The 13,795-nt window shown below is 47.2% G+C and overlaps 1 protein-coding gene across 1 annotated transcript; it reads right to left on the bottom strand.

Moving 5' to 3' along the window:
- Nucleotides 1–793: 793 nt before the first annotated feature.
- ZNF865 (zinc finger protein 865) lies at nucleotides 794–13,418 on the bottom strand. Its single transcript, XM_060254612.1, has 2 exons — nucleotides 13,221–13,418; nucleotides 794–3,833 (listed from the first exon to the last, which is right to left on the bottom strand). The coding sequence occupies exon 2, from the start codon at nucleotides 3,808–3,810 to the stop codon at nucleotides 898–900; it is 2,913 nt and encodes a 970-aa protein (XP_060110595.1). The 5' UTR covers nucleotides 3,811–3,833; nucleotides 13,221–13,418; the 3' UTR covers nucleotides 794–897.
- Between the last annotated feature and the right edge of the window lie 377 nt (nucleotides 13,419–13,795).

Genomic DNA, 13,795 nt, shown 5'->3' with positions numbered 1-13,795 from the left:
CAGAGAAGGCCCATGCCACAGTTTCCATAACGGACATCCAAAAATGCTTTTGCATTTCCTGCCTACGTTTGAATGCCAATTCACATGTTGCTAAAAAGAACCTGTATGTGATACTGTTCCCTCCTGGGACTGTACCATTTTAGAATTCAGCCAATGGATTCACATGCCTGAATGTTCTCTCATATTCTGAGAGAATATTCAATTCTCTCTCTACCTATGCAAAAGCAGCACATCAGGGAGGCTGTGCTCAAACTCTTCTCCCTGACAGACTTAACTTTCCATGCACAGAAAAAAAACATGTGAGGGGGAGACATTTAAATACGCAACCTTTAGCTGTACAATGAAGTGACACAATCCCAGAGGACTGTATCATCTTTCTTTCAGCATGAACTGGTTCTAACATTCCACTCCGGCTACAGGGGACTCACTTTGGCTCATTTCCTTTCAGCATCTAGGCCTAAAGCAGAAACCACGGCCAGTCAGTCACCTCTACCCCAAAACGTTCCTCCCCAAAGCTACGCTCCCTTTTGGTGGGGAAATTACACCTCTGAGGCAGTCATTTCCCTACCCCCACCCCCCACCACCACATTTGTCTTGGGGAATCCATGGCAGACAGGATTATGCCTATTTTTGTTTTTGGGATCAGAAAAACAGCAGGGCACTGCACAGTAACTGTCCTTCCTCGTTAAGCCCTCCTGATCTCTGGTTTGACATGGCTCGCCACATGCAGGTGTTTGTGACTCCTCCCCAATCCATCCCCAACGGTGCCACCTTGCTTCAAACAAGCACACTTTTGCTTACTATTATGGCCCCCTCCCCCTTATGGCTTACAATAGCCTGGAACTAGCCCCCTGTCTCACCCTTGGACCACCCATTTTTTCTGCAGCCCCCTCCACACTAGGGCTGTTGTTCCTTGTGGGTCCCCATGGCTGCAAAGCGCTCCATCTTGTGAATGTGGCGGTGCTTCTTGAGACCGTAGGTGTTAGAGAAGGCTTCCCCGCAGGTGCTGCACTTGAAAGGCCGTCCGCCCTGGTGGGCCTGGAGGTGCTTGCTGAAATATTTGGGGTCCTTGAAGAGCTTGAGGCAAGCCCCGCATCGCAACTCACGCTTGGCATCATGGGAGCGCTGGTGGCGCAGGATGGACGACAGGTAGAAAAAGCTCTTGGAGCAGCGATCGCAGCGGTAGACCTTCTCACCCAGGTGCACTCGCTGGTGCTCCAGGAGGTTGCTGCGGTAGCGGAAGGTCTTGCCACAGGTGGGGCAACGCTGGGGCCTGGCCACCACATGGAGGCGCTGATGCTCAGCCAGGCTGGATGATTGTGCAAAGCGCTTGTTGCAGAGGGCACACTTATAGGCCCGCTCGCCCGTGTGCACCACTTTGTGCTGGCGCAGGTACCACGAGCGCAGGAAGCCACGGCCACAGACGGCGCAGCGATACGGACGCTCCTCTGTGTGGCATCGCTGGTGGCGCATCAGGAGAGCAGCCTCCCAGAAGCGCTTCCCACAGACGGGGCAAGAGAAATGGCGCTTCTGAAGATGGGTACGGCGATGCAGCAGCAGATCGTAGGCCCCTGCAAAACTCTGCCCGCATACTGAACAGGCCAGCGTGCGGCGCACCAGATGCACGTACTTGTGGGTGACGAGCCCCAGGAAATGCTTGAAGGTCTGGCCGCAGATGGAGCAGGAGAAGCGTTCCCCGCTTGGCAAGGTGGGATGGTGATCTTCGTAGGATGCCACCATACTGTCACCACTAGCCAGCCCATTCTCCAGGGGAGCCACGGCTGCTGCTGTCTCATCAGGGGGGAGGAGCCGCTCAGGGGCCGCCTGATGGACCAGTTTGTGCCACATGAGGTTCTCGATGAAGCCAAAGCACTTGCCACAGGCATCGCAAGGGTATGGCTTCTCAGCCACATGGACCTCCTTGTGGCTCATGACGTGAAAGAGATCCGGGAAGCGCTCGCCACAGTCAGAACACCCATAGGTCAGCCCCTCAGGAGGAGGAGGCAGCGAAGGCCCCATGGATGTCAGTGAAGGCCCCATGGGTGGCAAAGAGCAAGGAAGCTGCAGCCGGTGGATCTGCTTGTGTCGGGTTAAGCTCTGCGGGTAACCAAAAACCTTCCCACAGATCTCACATTTGTAGGGCCTCTCCCGTGTGTGAACCACATGGTGTTTGCTGAGGTGGAAGGATTCACGGAAGCGCTTCCCACACACTGCACACTGGTGCGGCTTCTCCCCTGTATGGATCCGTTCGTGTCGCTTGAGCGTCTCCCTCCTTCCGAACCCACGGCCACAGATCCCACAGCAGAAATTCTTGCCTGCTGCCGTCCCCACCAACAGCGGGTGGGCCCCCAGAAGCCCATACGATGCCGGCTTGGTGTCTCCCTCAGAACTGGTAGCCTGTCCATCTTGTGGAAGGAGATACGCCCCTGGTGGCAGGTAGGACAGGGCACTGGTGCCATCCTTGGGCAGCTGGGCTCCCTCATGTTGCAGCTGCCGATGGCGCAGGAGGTTCTGGGGAGCTACATAGCCCTTGCCACAGATGTCACACTTGTATTCAGGGCGTGGGGGTATGGTTCCAGGCGGGGCGTGGGTGGCCTGATGCTTGAGCAGGTAGGAGGCATCCCGGAATTCCTTGCCACACACCCCGCACTGCACTCGCAAGAGGTCTGAATGGGTCCGTACATGACGCTTCAGGCTCTCACGGCGGTTGAAGCTCTTCTGGCAGACGGAGCACGAAAAAGGCTTTTCGCCAGTGTGGATGATCTGATGCTGGTGCAGGTGGCTCGGCTTTTTAAACACTTTCCAGCACAGAGAACAAGTGAAAGGGCCTTCTGTCTGAGCAATGGCGGCGCCTAGAGCAGAAGCAGCTGTCGCACCAGTTGGTGCCGGTACCACCTGCGGGTTGTTGCTCTGGGTGGGAGGTTGGGCAGCTCCCTCGGCACTGGGAGCGGCTGCTGCATTGGCTACGGCAGCTGCAGCAGCTGCTGCGGCTGCTACATTGGCAGCTGCCGCATTGGCAGCTGCAGCGGCATCCTCAGTGTCCTTGTGACAGCGGCGGTGTCGGATGAGGCTGGAGATGTGGTTGTAGGTGCGCCCACAAGTGGTGCACTCGTACGGCCGTTCGCCCGTATGCACCAGCATGTGCTGTACTAGGTGGGACGACTGCTTGAATGACTTCTGACACACCCCGCACGGGAAGCGCCGATCGATGAAGTATTTCAGGCGCCGGAAGTAATTCTTGTCGTCCTTGATTGCCTGGCTGTCAGGGGTTATGGAAGAGGTGGCTTGTGGTGGTGCCTGCCCACGTTTCAGGCTATTGAAGAGGTGCTGGTGGCCGGAAAGGTCCACGATACCCCACTGTGGAGTGTTGTAGGCAGCAGCAGCGGCTGCAGCGGCTGCTGTAGTATCAAAGAGAGGCTGGCCTGTTGGTGGAACCACTGATGGAGCACTATATGGGGGCTGTGGCTGTTGTGGTGGCGGCTGCGATGCAGGGGCCCCGGGGTCAGGTTTCTTGACTTGAACGTTTGTAGAAGAGGTGGAGGAGGAAGAGGAGGAGGAGGGCCCTTCAGTTTTGGGCTTAGATGTGCCAACAGTTGGAGGGATGCGGTCAAAGTGAGCAGGCGGGGCAGCGGTGGGCGGCTGGGCGTACTCGTAAGGTGGCTGTGGGCAAGGAAGGGTGGCAACTGCTTTGGCGTGTTCGTGATTATAAGCCTCCATAGGTTCAAAGCGCTGGTGGTTCAGGAACTCCAGGAAGTCGAAGGGGTAGCTCTGGAAATGCACACCCTCGTCGCTCACTGCATTGGCTTCCATCTCCGCCCGGAAGGGGGCACTGCCTAGACAAAGAAAAGGAATATGATGTCAACATACATACATATTCATTACTATGCATGTCGAGTTTCTCCTCTGCAGCAGTCTCTTGTTTTTTCAGGTCTAACAATAACTCACATGTGAAGCTGCCTCATACTGAAATCAGACCCTTGGTCTATCACTGTCAGTAGTGTCTACTCAGAATAGCAGAAGTTTTCCAGGGTCTCAAGCAGAGGTCTTTCACACCATCTACTCCCTGGTCCCTTTAACTGGAGATGACAGGGATTGAACCTGGGACCTTCTGCATGCCAAGCCGAGGCTCTGTCACTGAGCCACATATTGTGAGAAGAATGTGCAATTAAAAAGCTCCTAATTGCTATCTTAGCTAATGAACTCTCTGAAGCACCCATAGATCATTTTATGTGGCTCATTACCTGTCAGATGCTTGATACCACTCTATTTTATGATGCCCACAGGGTTCATTATTTTGTCCGTACTAGATGAACCCTGATAACGTCTGTGTCACTAGTTCTATGAAGATTTATGGAGTTCTATCCACTGCTACACTACAGCAGTTTCAAACATGAGTTATGAGCTGGAAGACATGGATAGAAATTTCTCTTCAGCTGTGAATTCACTAACTGGGAAGATGACATACAGATCTGAGTTGGAAGGCAAATGAGACATCAGAAAGTTAGTACATGGACTGGAAAAGTGTGCAAGGCCAGGGTCATTGCAGGGAGTCTATTAGCTCTTTGCTTCCAAACTAGCCACATGTTTTTCCTGTAGTTTACAGCATAGTCTGCAAGGTGCAAATATCACCTCACTTCTTGAGGCACACCATAGAGCTGGCTTTGAATGTGACAAATCCAGGTCTAAATTCAGACACAAGGCTCTCGGCGTGACCTGGGGCAAGGCTCACTCTCTCAGCTTCGCAGCGTGATTATAAAACAAGACAGACCCATATACAAGCCCCTGAACACCCAAGAAAGAGGAGGACAAAATACAGATCTGGCTAATAACCACTTGTGTGGGAATGGATTGTGGAAGATTTTTGGCCCCTTTTCATCCCATCGTTTTTAAATCTAACTTGCCCCTAATTCAAACATGTTGATTTTATTCAAGTCTAGATGCTATTGCACTCAAGACATCCCAACATTCTGTTTCCACAGCAACAAACTGTTCAACCCATGTAAACTAAAGAAAATTTATTCAGTTGCATACAGTTTTATTTACTTCGATGACTTACGCCACCTTTTCCCCTGGTGGGGGACCCAAACCAGCTTACATCATTCTTCCCTCCTTCATTTTCTCCTCACGATAACCCTGCTTGGTGGGTTAGGCTGAGCGCATGTGTGGCCCAAGGCCACTCAGCAAACTTCTATGGCAGAATAAGAATTCAAGCCTGAGCTTCTCAGTTCCTAAGCTGCAACCATTAGGTCACATTACTGAATTTCTGTATCTGTTTGACACAAGAAGAGTCAAGGACCAAGGGGTTCCCCCCCCCTCATGTATTATAACAAGAGCCCCCAATGTAGTGTCCACTGTCCACGGACACCATAGCATACATCGACACCTCACCAGGCACCCACCATGTGTTTTCACAAGGTGGGTGGAGCCTAGTGGGGCTATTGTCCAATACAGCTTTTAATAGGCCACAGGAGATCTGATTGGCCATGCAGATTAAAATAATGTTGCTTTGGCAGCAGCTGCCATCAGTCCTGGTTTTATTCTCTCACACTCTTTCTCAGTATATATTTAAAACTACTCCTCTTCTCCTCTGCACCTGGGACTTCCTCTGGGCATATGCATGTCTCGGCCTCCTGCAGCAGCCATTTTGTGGCTGCACCTATTACCTTGTGTCAGAATTCCAGTTGGCCCAGAGACTTGAAAGGTTAGGGATCTCTGCGTTATACCAAAAGGACAAGAGGGACAGAAGCTGACTTGCATGTCCCCTCCAACAGGGTCATCTTAAATTGTTCTTAAACAGCTTTTTAAAAGATCTGACAGATTTATGAAGGGGTCATTGTTCAGTAACAAGAACATCTGCTTTGCACGCAGAAGGTCCCAACTTTAATCTTCCACTAAAGAACTGGGTAGTAGGCAATGCAATAGGCCTCCATCTAAGACCATGGAGAGCCACTGTCTGTCAGAGTAAATAATATGGGGCAAGATGGACTAATGACACAGTACAGGGTAATTTCGCCTGTTCCCCAATTTCAGGAGTCTATCATCAATGCAGGTAAGCCTAACAGCTAAAAACAGTACCGATGTGTCCAGTGGTACTACACCTCCATTTCCCAAACACAGTAGCCAAACAAAGTATGGTTATCACTTATCATGCCTTGCTTGCAATTTTTGGTAGGCTACTGCAACAGTTATAATTGATCTAGTTGGAACTTTGGTGTGATTCAGCAATGCAATTCTCCCCTGCACCTTTTCAAATACTTTTTTTTTTGTTTCACATGACATTAGAAATCTACCCTTCTGGTTCAAGACTGTAAAGATAGCTCAAACTAAAGATGTATCGAAGAAGCTAATGTATAGGACTAAAGATATTGATGGATGATTTATTACATGCCTAGCCAATACACCAGGAACCGTAACCACCCCATATCCCTTGGGGTCATCAACACTATCTCTTCCACCCCACTTCCCTGGCCTGAACAAGGAAATGTGATTTCTCATTCACAATAGGTGCAAACATCTTAGCCAATCCCAGCACATACACATTAATAAATTCAGTTATGCTTTTCTAACTGGATCTCTTTAGGTTTCATCCTGCACTTCCCTAAATTAGATTTGACTTTCCATTAAATCTACTTTGTCCATCTACCACCAGCTGGGAGTGATTCTCACTCACTCAGAGTAGATTGATTATCCTTCTGACTGGATCTTGTTTTAAACTGGCCTCTCTTTGTAATATCTCCCACTGCCCCAGTTTTCTTTAGTTTGTAGCTTTCAGTATAAATGTGTCTGCCTTATGGATGAATATTTTGTGCATCTGACAAAGGAAACTCTGACTCATGAAGGCTTATGCTGGAATAAGTGTTGTTAGCCTTTAAGGTGCCACTGGATTTGGAAAAAAGGTTTTATTTTATTTCACCACCTGTATCCCTGGATGACACATGCTAAGAATATAAGAGAGCCATGTTGGATCAGGCCAATGGCCCATCCAGTCCAACACTCTGTGTCACGCAGTGGCCAAAAAACCCCAAGTGCCATCAGGAGGTTCACAAGTGGGGCTAGAAGCCCTTCCACTTTGCCCCCCCCACCCCCCCAAGCACCAAGAATACAGAGCATCACTGCCCCAAACAGTTCCAACAATATGCTGTGGCTAATAGCCACTGATGGACCTCTGTTCCATATATTTATCCAATCCCTTCTTGAAGCTGGCTATGCTTGTAGCTGCCACCACCTCCTGTGGCAGTGAATTCCACATGCTAATCAGCCTTTGGGTGAAGAAGTACTTCCTTTTATCCGTTCTAACCTGACTGTTCAGCAATTTCATTGAATGCCGATGAGTTCTTGTATTGTGAGAAAGGGAGAAAAGTACTTCTTTCTCTACTTTCTCCATCCTATGCATAATCTTGTAAACCTCTATCATGTCACCCCGCAGTTGACGTTTCTCCAAGCTAAAGAGCCCCAAGCGGTTTAACCTTTCTTCATAGGGAAAATGTTCCAAATCTTTAATCATTCAAGTTGCCCTTTTCTGGACTTTTTCCAATGCTATAATATCCTTTTTGAGGTGCAGTGACCAGAACTGTACACAGTATTCCAAATGAGACCACACTAGCCTGATCTTATTATATCTGAGGGGCAGCAGAGGCAGCTTTGGGTAGCACTTGGAAGCCAGGGTTGCTATGCAGAAGCAGGCAATGGCAAACCACCTCAGAATGCCTATTCCCTTGAAAACCCTACAGGGTTGCCATGGGTTGGTTGCAACTGGATGGCACTTTTCACTACTTTCCCTGTAACATTCATTGTCATTCTATGTAAAAGCAGAGCTGGCCATTCACAATAGGTGCTAACATCAAAGAAAACTTTGTCAGCTGATGGGTGAAGTGCTGCTTTATATAGCTTAAAAGCATTAACTTTATTAGAACACACAAAAAAACACTTTAATAATTTCAACAGATTAGATACTTACCCTAGTTACAAAAACGTTAGCTACCTTATTGTAAAACAATTACTTTTAAAAAAATTCACAATGAATTATTATAATTTTATGTTAGGTAAGGTTTCTAATCAATGCAAATAATTCATTGTCCAGTTCTTCGGAATTTTAAGCTAGAACTCAAGAGTCAGCCCACAAATACCATTTTAAAAATGAAATTAAAAACATTAAAAAAAACCAAAACTCAACCCTGAAGCCAGTTTTTAAAGGAAATGGTACTAAGGTGAGCAGCAAGGCAACCTTTCCTGTTTGGAGATGCCTGTAGTTACAGCAAGTGGCCAGGAGGAAATGTTTTGCTAGCAGCTATTGGGTCAGGTCTGCTTCTCAATGCTGCAGGACAAGGAAAGAAAATGACTTTCTTTCTAGCCCTTCCTAAGTAATGAAATAAGAATGGCAGACTTCTAGAATATTTGGTCCCAAGATAATGGGTCAGTTGTTACTTTGACAATCAGTGGACTGAAGCAGCAACCTTCTCAGTAGTTTTGCTTTCAAAGCACCTGCGACTTCTACCAGTAGGGTTAACCACTTAAAATCAGTGCCAACAGCATACTGGACCCTAAATAGGGCTTACAAATGAATTCAACTGATTCCTAAAAAGCTTACAGTCTAAGTAGGAGCTAAATGATCAGGCTATGCAAGCTTGTAGAAGAGGGGAAGGAGAAGGAGGCAAATTAACTAATAAATCAAATGACATCATGGTGATCCAGGAGAAGTTCAGCAGAAGCACTGAAGCTTGGGGTTCCTACAGGGTCAGGAAGAACCGCACAGTAGACATCATCAAAAGCTCATATTTATTCACTGAATTTCTGCCCCTTCACCAAGTACCAAACATTCACAGTAGCTCACCAGAATTAACCCCAAAGTAAGTTCCAAGAGCGCTAAGGGGGCCTCTGCCATGGAGCATGCTTCATCTTCTGCTGTTACTTTGTGCAAGATTAATCGTTTTCTGTGAGCCCTTGCATAAGCAAATGTACTAGTGGAAGAGGAAGCGCACTCCCCCACAGAGGCTGTTTTAGTGCATGTGGAACTTAATCATAGGATCCAAGCCAAAATGTCTACAGAAAATGTCATCAAAAAGTAAAATAACCACATATCCACCTTGTTAGCTTGACTCTAGCCACCAACATGTCCATCCCAACAGAAAATTGGGCTTTCAGCATACGCTGCGGGTTAAGGCTCCAATAATGATCTAGGGAGTTCCAGGAAGTACAGTTCAGTACATGGGTAGCACCATTAGGAAAGCACATTGTGGGTGAACAGGGTGCAGAAATACAGCCGTATGAGAAACGATTTATCCGAAACTTCCCTTCTATACAGAAAGGAGAATTTTACTTTCAGCCCAGATTTCTCATCTAGTGCAGATGTTTTCCAGAACATGTTACCACATGGCTTGGCACGACATATGGGCCTATCCATGCCTACTACTAAAAGCTACCCTGTAGTAAAATGCTCATCCTCTTTAAATGTGATATTGAGATGCAAAGGGTCCAAGTTACATAAGGCTACATTGGTCTTGTCTCCCCCACCCTCCTTTCTCAAGGGTCTTATATGACAGGCTGTTACTGCATGGAAAGCCCTTCTCTCCAAGAGAAAAAATGAAATCCTTATGAAGAGTGCTGTGAGCAATATATCAATTTGCTTTGCTGGGAGCCATAGCCAAATGCAGTGAAATATAATGGATCAGAAACACCTGAGTTAAGCTTCATGTACACACTGTGAGAAGCTTCATTTGGCTACAGCCTCTTGGTGTGTACATACTGAACAAAATCCACACACAGATCCCCATCAAAATCCACACACAGATCCCCTTCACATGATGGGGATCTGTGTGTGGATTTTATGCTCTTGTAAAGAACTGCATTCTCACAGACGTAGCCTAATGTGAACTAGTCCAAAATTCCTGCCAGAAAGGGGCAGGGGACCATTACAGTCTATAATCTGATGAATACATAGGATCAAACATATAACATTCTTGATTGATTCTGCCATCTTTGTCCTTTCTCCTGAAGCCAATTTCAGCATTCTTCTATACTGACTTTACAGCCACCTATGCTGGCATGCCCACCTACAGATGCCTAGCAAAATCTTGGGTTACAACTATTTTCCCCAGCTTTTCACTATCAAAAGATTTTTTTTTAAAGTTAGGAAACATAAAAAGATTCCCAAACTGCTTCCCACATGTATGACATCAATATGTTGAAGTGCAAGATTTGAGTCTAGTAACAACTTACTAAAAAACACTATTAGCACCAACCACTTTTATCCTAATCTCAACCACTGGAAAACTGCTTTAAATTAAAACTGGCAGAATTCTGGAGCATGACTGATGCCCCCAGTGGTAAAGAGCAGTCAATGGCAATGCAATGAGTTACAATGCGGCAGATGAATGCTTGGGAACAGGTTTCCAAGATTTCTGCTGAATAAAGGAGCAGGGTAGAGAACATTGCCACAGGCAACAATGTAAGGCAACAATTTAAAGGAACCCAGAATTCCTGGGTTCCTTTAAATAACAGCCTTAATATAATGCCAACTATATACTAGGAGCTATACTAAGCAAAGAAATTATACGATGCCTATACTGTAGCTGTATTTAAAAAAAGAGTAACAACACAAACACTTAAACGGAAGAACTGAGCTGTAACATCAGATGGACTTAGTAAGGAGTGCAACAACATGATTACAGACAAGGGGAAGGGAGAAAGCAAAGTTGACAAGGAAGGCAATGGTAAAGAAAGGTCTACAAAAGGGAAGAGCCCCAGGGGCATTTGTTGTTTCAGCAGGGTGTGACGGGGCTGCAAGAGCTCCCATTCCTTTGGAGACATGAAAGTGGAAGCAGGACAGCCAGGAACCAAGTATTCCAAAATGAGAAGCACTCGAGGATGGGATATCTGATTCCACAGTCCTTGAGAGAGAGAATGGGATCTACTGCATTAATTGAAGCACGCAGGGCTTGAAACAATGGTTTCTGGGTTGTGTCCCCAAGTCTATTCTGGTTCCCTAGATAACTGGCACCCAAGCAACATGCTCCATTGCCAGTTTCCTCCTGCACTTCTAGATAACAAATCCTTGGGAGTTTTCTTGCTCAACACAAAACATTAAAATGCCAAGAGATGGTCCCCATGTTTATTGCTATTTACAGTGTACATTTTCCAGTTCAGGAACTGCGTGCTAATTCTCCACTAATTCAAGTATGCAGAACTGGGGCAATGCACATGTGTCACAGGAACCATGCTACCTCAAAAGTATAATGTTTGAGAAAGGGGTAATCTGTGAGGCAATACTTTCCAGGGGAAACTGCATCTTTCATCTGGATAAAGACTAATGCAGTAAGACAGCGTGTGGCCAATGCTCAATCAAGTATCAAAAGCCAGTATTGGATTGATGCAACAGTTCCTAGTACACAGGGGGGCAAAACTACAGTGCGGTCCATAGCTCTTTGACCTCTCCCCTCAATGACTAGCAGAGCAGAATAAAGAATTAAGAAAATGCATGCAAATTTGCTCAATTAATAAAAGTCACAGAATGTAGCCCAAATTCTGCACCACAAAGAGCTATCCTGATCCTGTGTAAAGCTGGGTTTTTTAGGGGAGGGGGCAGCAGAGAGCACTTTGGATGCTTCTGATGAAATACGAGTGGGGCGACTTCCCACGAATGGGGCGACTTCTCACACTTGACAGAATGAGACAGAGACGGCTTGATGTTGACAGAGGCTGGCAGAGTCACAGAAACAGACAGGAGATGCCGCAGTGTGGGATCACAGTAATGGGGAAAATATATAAGAGCTCTATGAATATGGAGAATGCTGGAGGAATGGATAGGAGGTTATTTTTTTAACCAAGGATGGAGACAATGTGAACATTGAAACATGAAGGATAACTGTAGTTAGGAATTGAGCCAATCAGGAAAGGTGTTTCCTACAAGAAGGCAAGAAATATCCATGAGGGACACAGTTCCCTCCTGCTGATGTATAGGTGTGGGTAGAACTAAAGGGTAAGATGGGGGTGGGGAATCAGGGAGGTCGAGGCAACACCTTTTACTTTATCTAGCATTTGGAAAGATGGGAGTAGACAATCAAATTGTGCCCACTGAATTTAAGAAACAGCAGAGGATCCTTTATTATACTGACAGGGTTATGAGACTAAACAAGTTTGTGATAAAATAAAGTACAGTTTTTTCTGGAAACAAAAATGAAAAAGCTGGTTTTGCTTTATAAAAGGATACCAAACAGATTAAACTGAACTGAGGGGGGAGGAGAGCAGATACTGGACCAGGGGTGGACAAACTTGCTTAACATAAGGGCCACATAGAATGAATGTCAGATGTTTGAGAGCCACAAGGGAGGGAAGAAAAATTGAAAGAAAGGTAGAAAGAAAGCAAATATATGGGGGGAGAGGTGGAAAGAAAGCATCTTTAACCGCATTCTCCAAGCTGCTGGCTGGTTTGGAGCAGAGATTTAAAGAGAGAAATTACTTCTCCAAGTTGGCCAATGGGGCAGTGGGGACTTCTGAGAGCCACAGAATATATTTATTTATTTATTTATTTATTTATTTATTTATTTTATTTTATTTTATTTTATTTTATTTTATTTTATTTTATTTCTTGGATTTATATCTCACCCTCCCCACCGAAGCAGGCTCAGGGTGGCTCACAACAATCAAGACTAAAACAATAAAAAATGAATAAACATTGGAGTTTTGACAATGGACATTGGACAATAAACACTGGCGTTTTGACAATATATGTAGAAGAGCCACGTGTGACTCCTGAGCCACAGTTTGGCCACCCCTGTATTGGACTCTAAGAAAGGCAGAGTTGTATGTGTTTATGTAGATCAGCAGTTTGGGAAGCAACCTAATTCTATGCTACCCTATAAAGTTCTGAGAGACGAGAGGCCGAAACCTTTCCGGGTGGCAACGCAGCAGGGAGGGAGGGGGTGGGGGAAGAGAAAATAGATCTTCCAATGGTGGGCTCGAGTATGGACTGGAAACAGGGAGATGGCAAAGGGGATATATATCACCCTGGCGAAAGGATGAGCAGAGGGACTACTGGGGGAAAGGGTCGACCGGATCGGTCAGGCGGGTTCTCAGAGTAGCCAGGGGTGGGGCTACTGAAGAGAGGCGGAAGTCAAAGGGCGTTATCGGAGGGGGGGGGGGGGGTTGCAAGGATTTTCGCTCGCAATACGGTATGTGAGGGGAGGCAATTTCTAGGGCAGGACTGGCTCTAGGATGGCACTCACCGGTATGTGGCGCTGCCCCAGCCTCCTCTGCGCCCCGGGTAGGGGCTGTTCCCTGTGCAGCAGGATTGGAGTCGGGGGAAGCCCCCAGGCCTTTGCCTTGCCCCCAGGATATGCGGGGAGCGTCGCTGGTCCCTCTGGGGTGGGGGGGCAGGGGGGCACTGCCAGGCTGCAGCTCTCACAGGCCCGACCGGAACCGGAAGCCTCCCTCCCAAGCAAGAGCCCCGTTTCCTGCGCTCCCGTGTACCCACAACCCTCTGCGCATTCTGCCCCCACCTGCCCCCTCCCCTTAGCTTCGCTTCCCGGAGTCCTTTGCGCGTGTCCGCTTGCCTTCACTTTACCCATAAGCCGTTGCGGTGGTATTCGCCTTCAAATGCTATTTAGTGCGAGAAAAGTATGCATCATCTCAGTGCAGAATCAAAAGCCTTGTAGTGTCTTGAAGCTTGGCTGGGCTTTACTAATATGTGTAGCGGGCAGAATTTCAGTAGGAGAAACTGTTCATTAGCATGGCGGTGAGATGGAAGCCGCGGGAAACGTCAGGTTGCTGCTGTATTTCCGCCTGCTGGGCAACTGTCAAC

This window comes from Heteronotia binoei, chromosome 15 (genome assembly GCF_032191835.1).
Source record: "Heteronotia binoei isolate CCM8104 ecotype False Entrance Well chromosome 15, APGP_CSIRO_Hbin_v1, whole genome shotgun sequence".
Taxonomy (NCBI): Eukaryota; Metazoa; Chordata; class Lepidosauria; order Squamata; family Gekkonidae; genus Heteronotia; species Heteronotia binoei.
Note: the sequence above shows the minus strand (reverse complement) of the source record. Positions and strands in the feature narration are given on the sequence as shown.

Bases quoted from the DNA above. Each gene is read 5' to 3' on its own strand.
- ZNF865 (XM_060254612.1), bottom strand. From the start codon at position 3,810: ATGGAAGCCAATGCAGTGAGCGACGAGGGTGTGCATTTCCAGAGCTAC.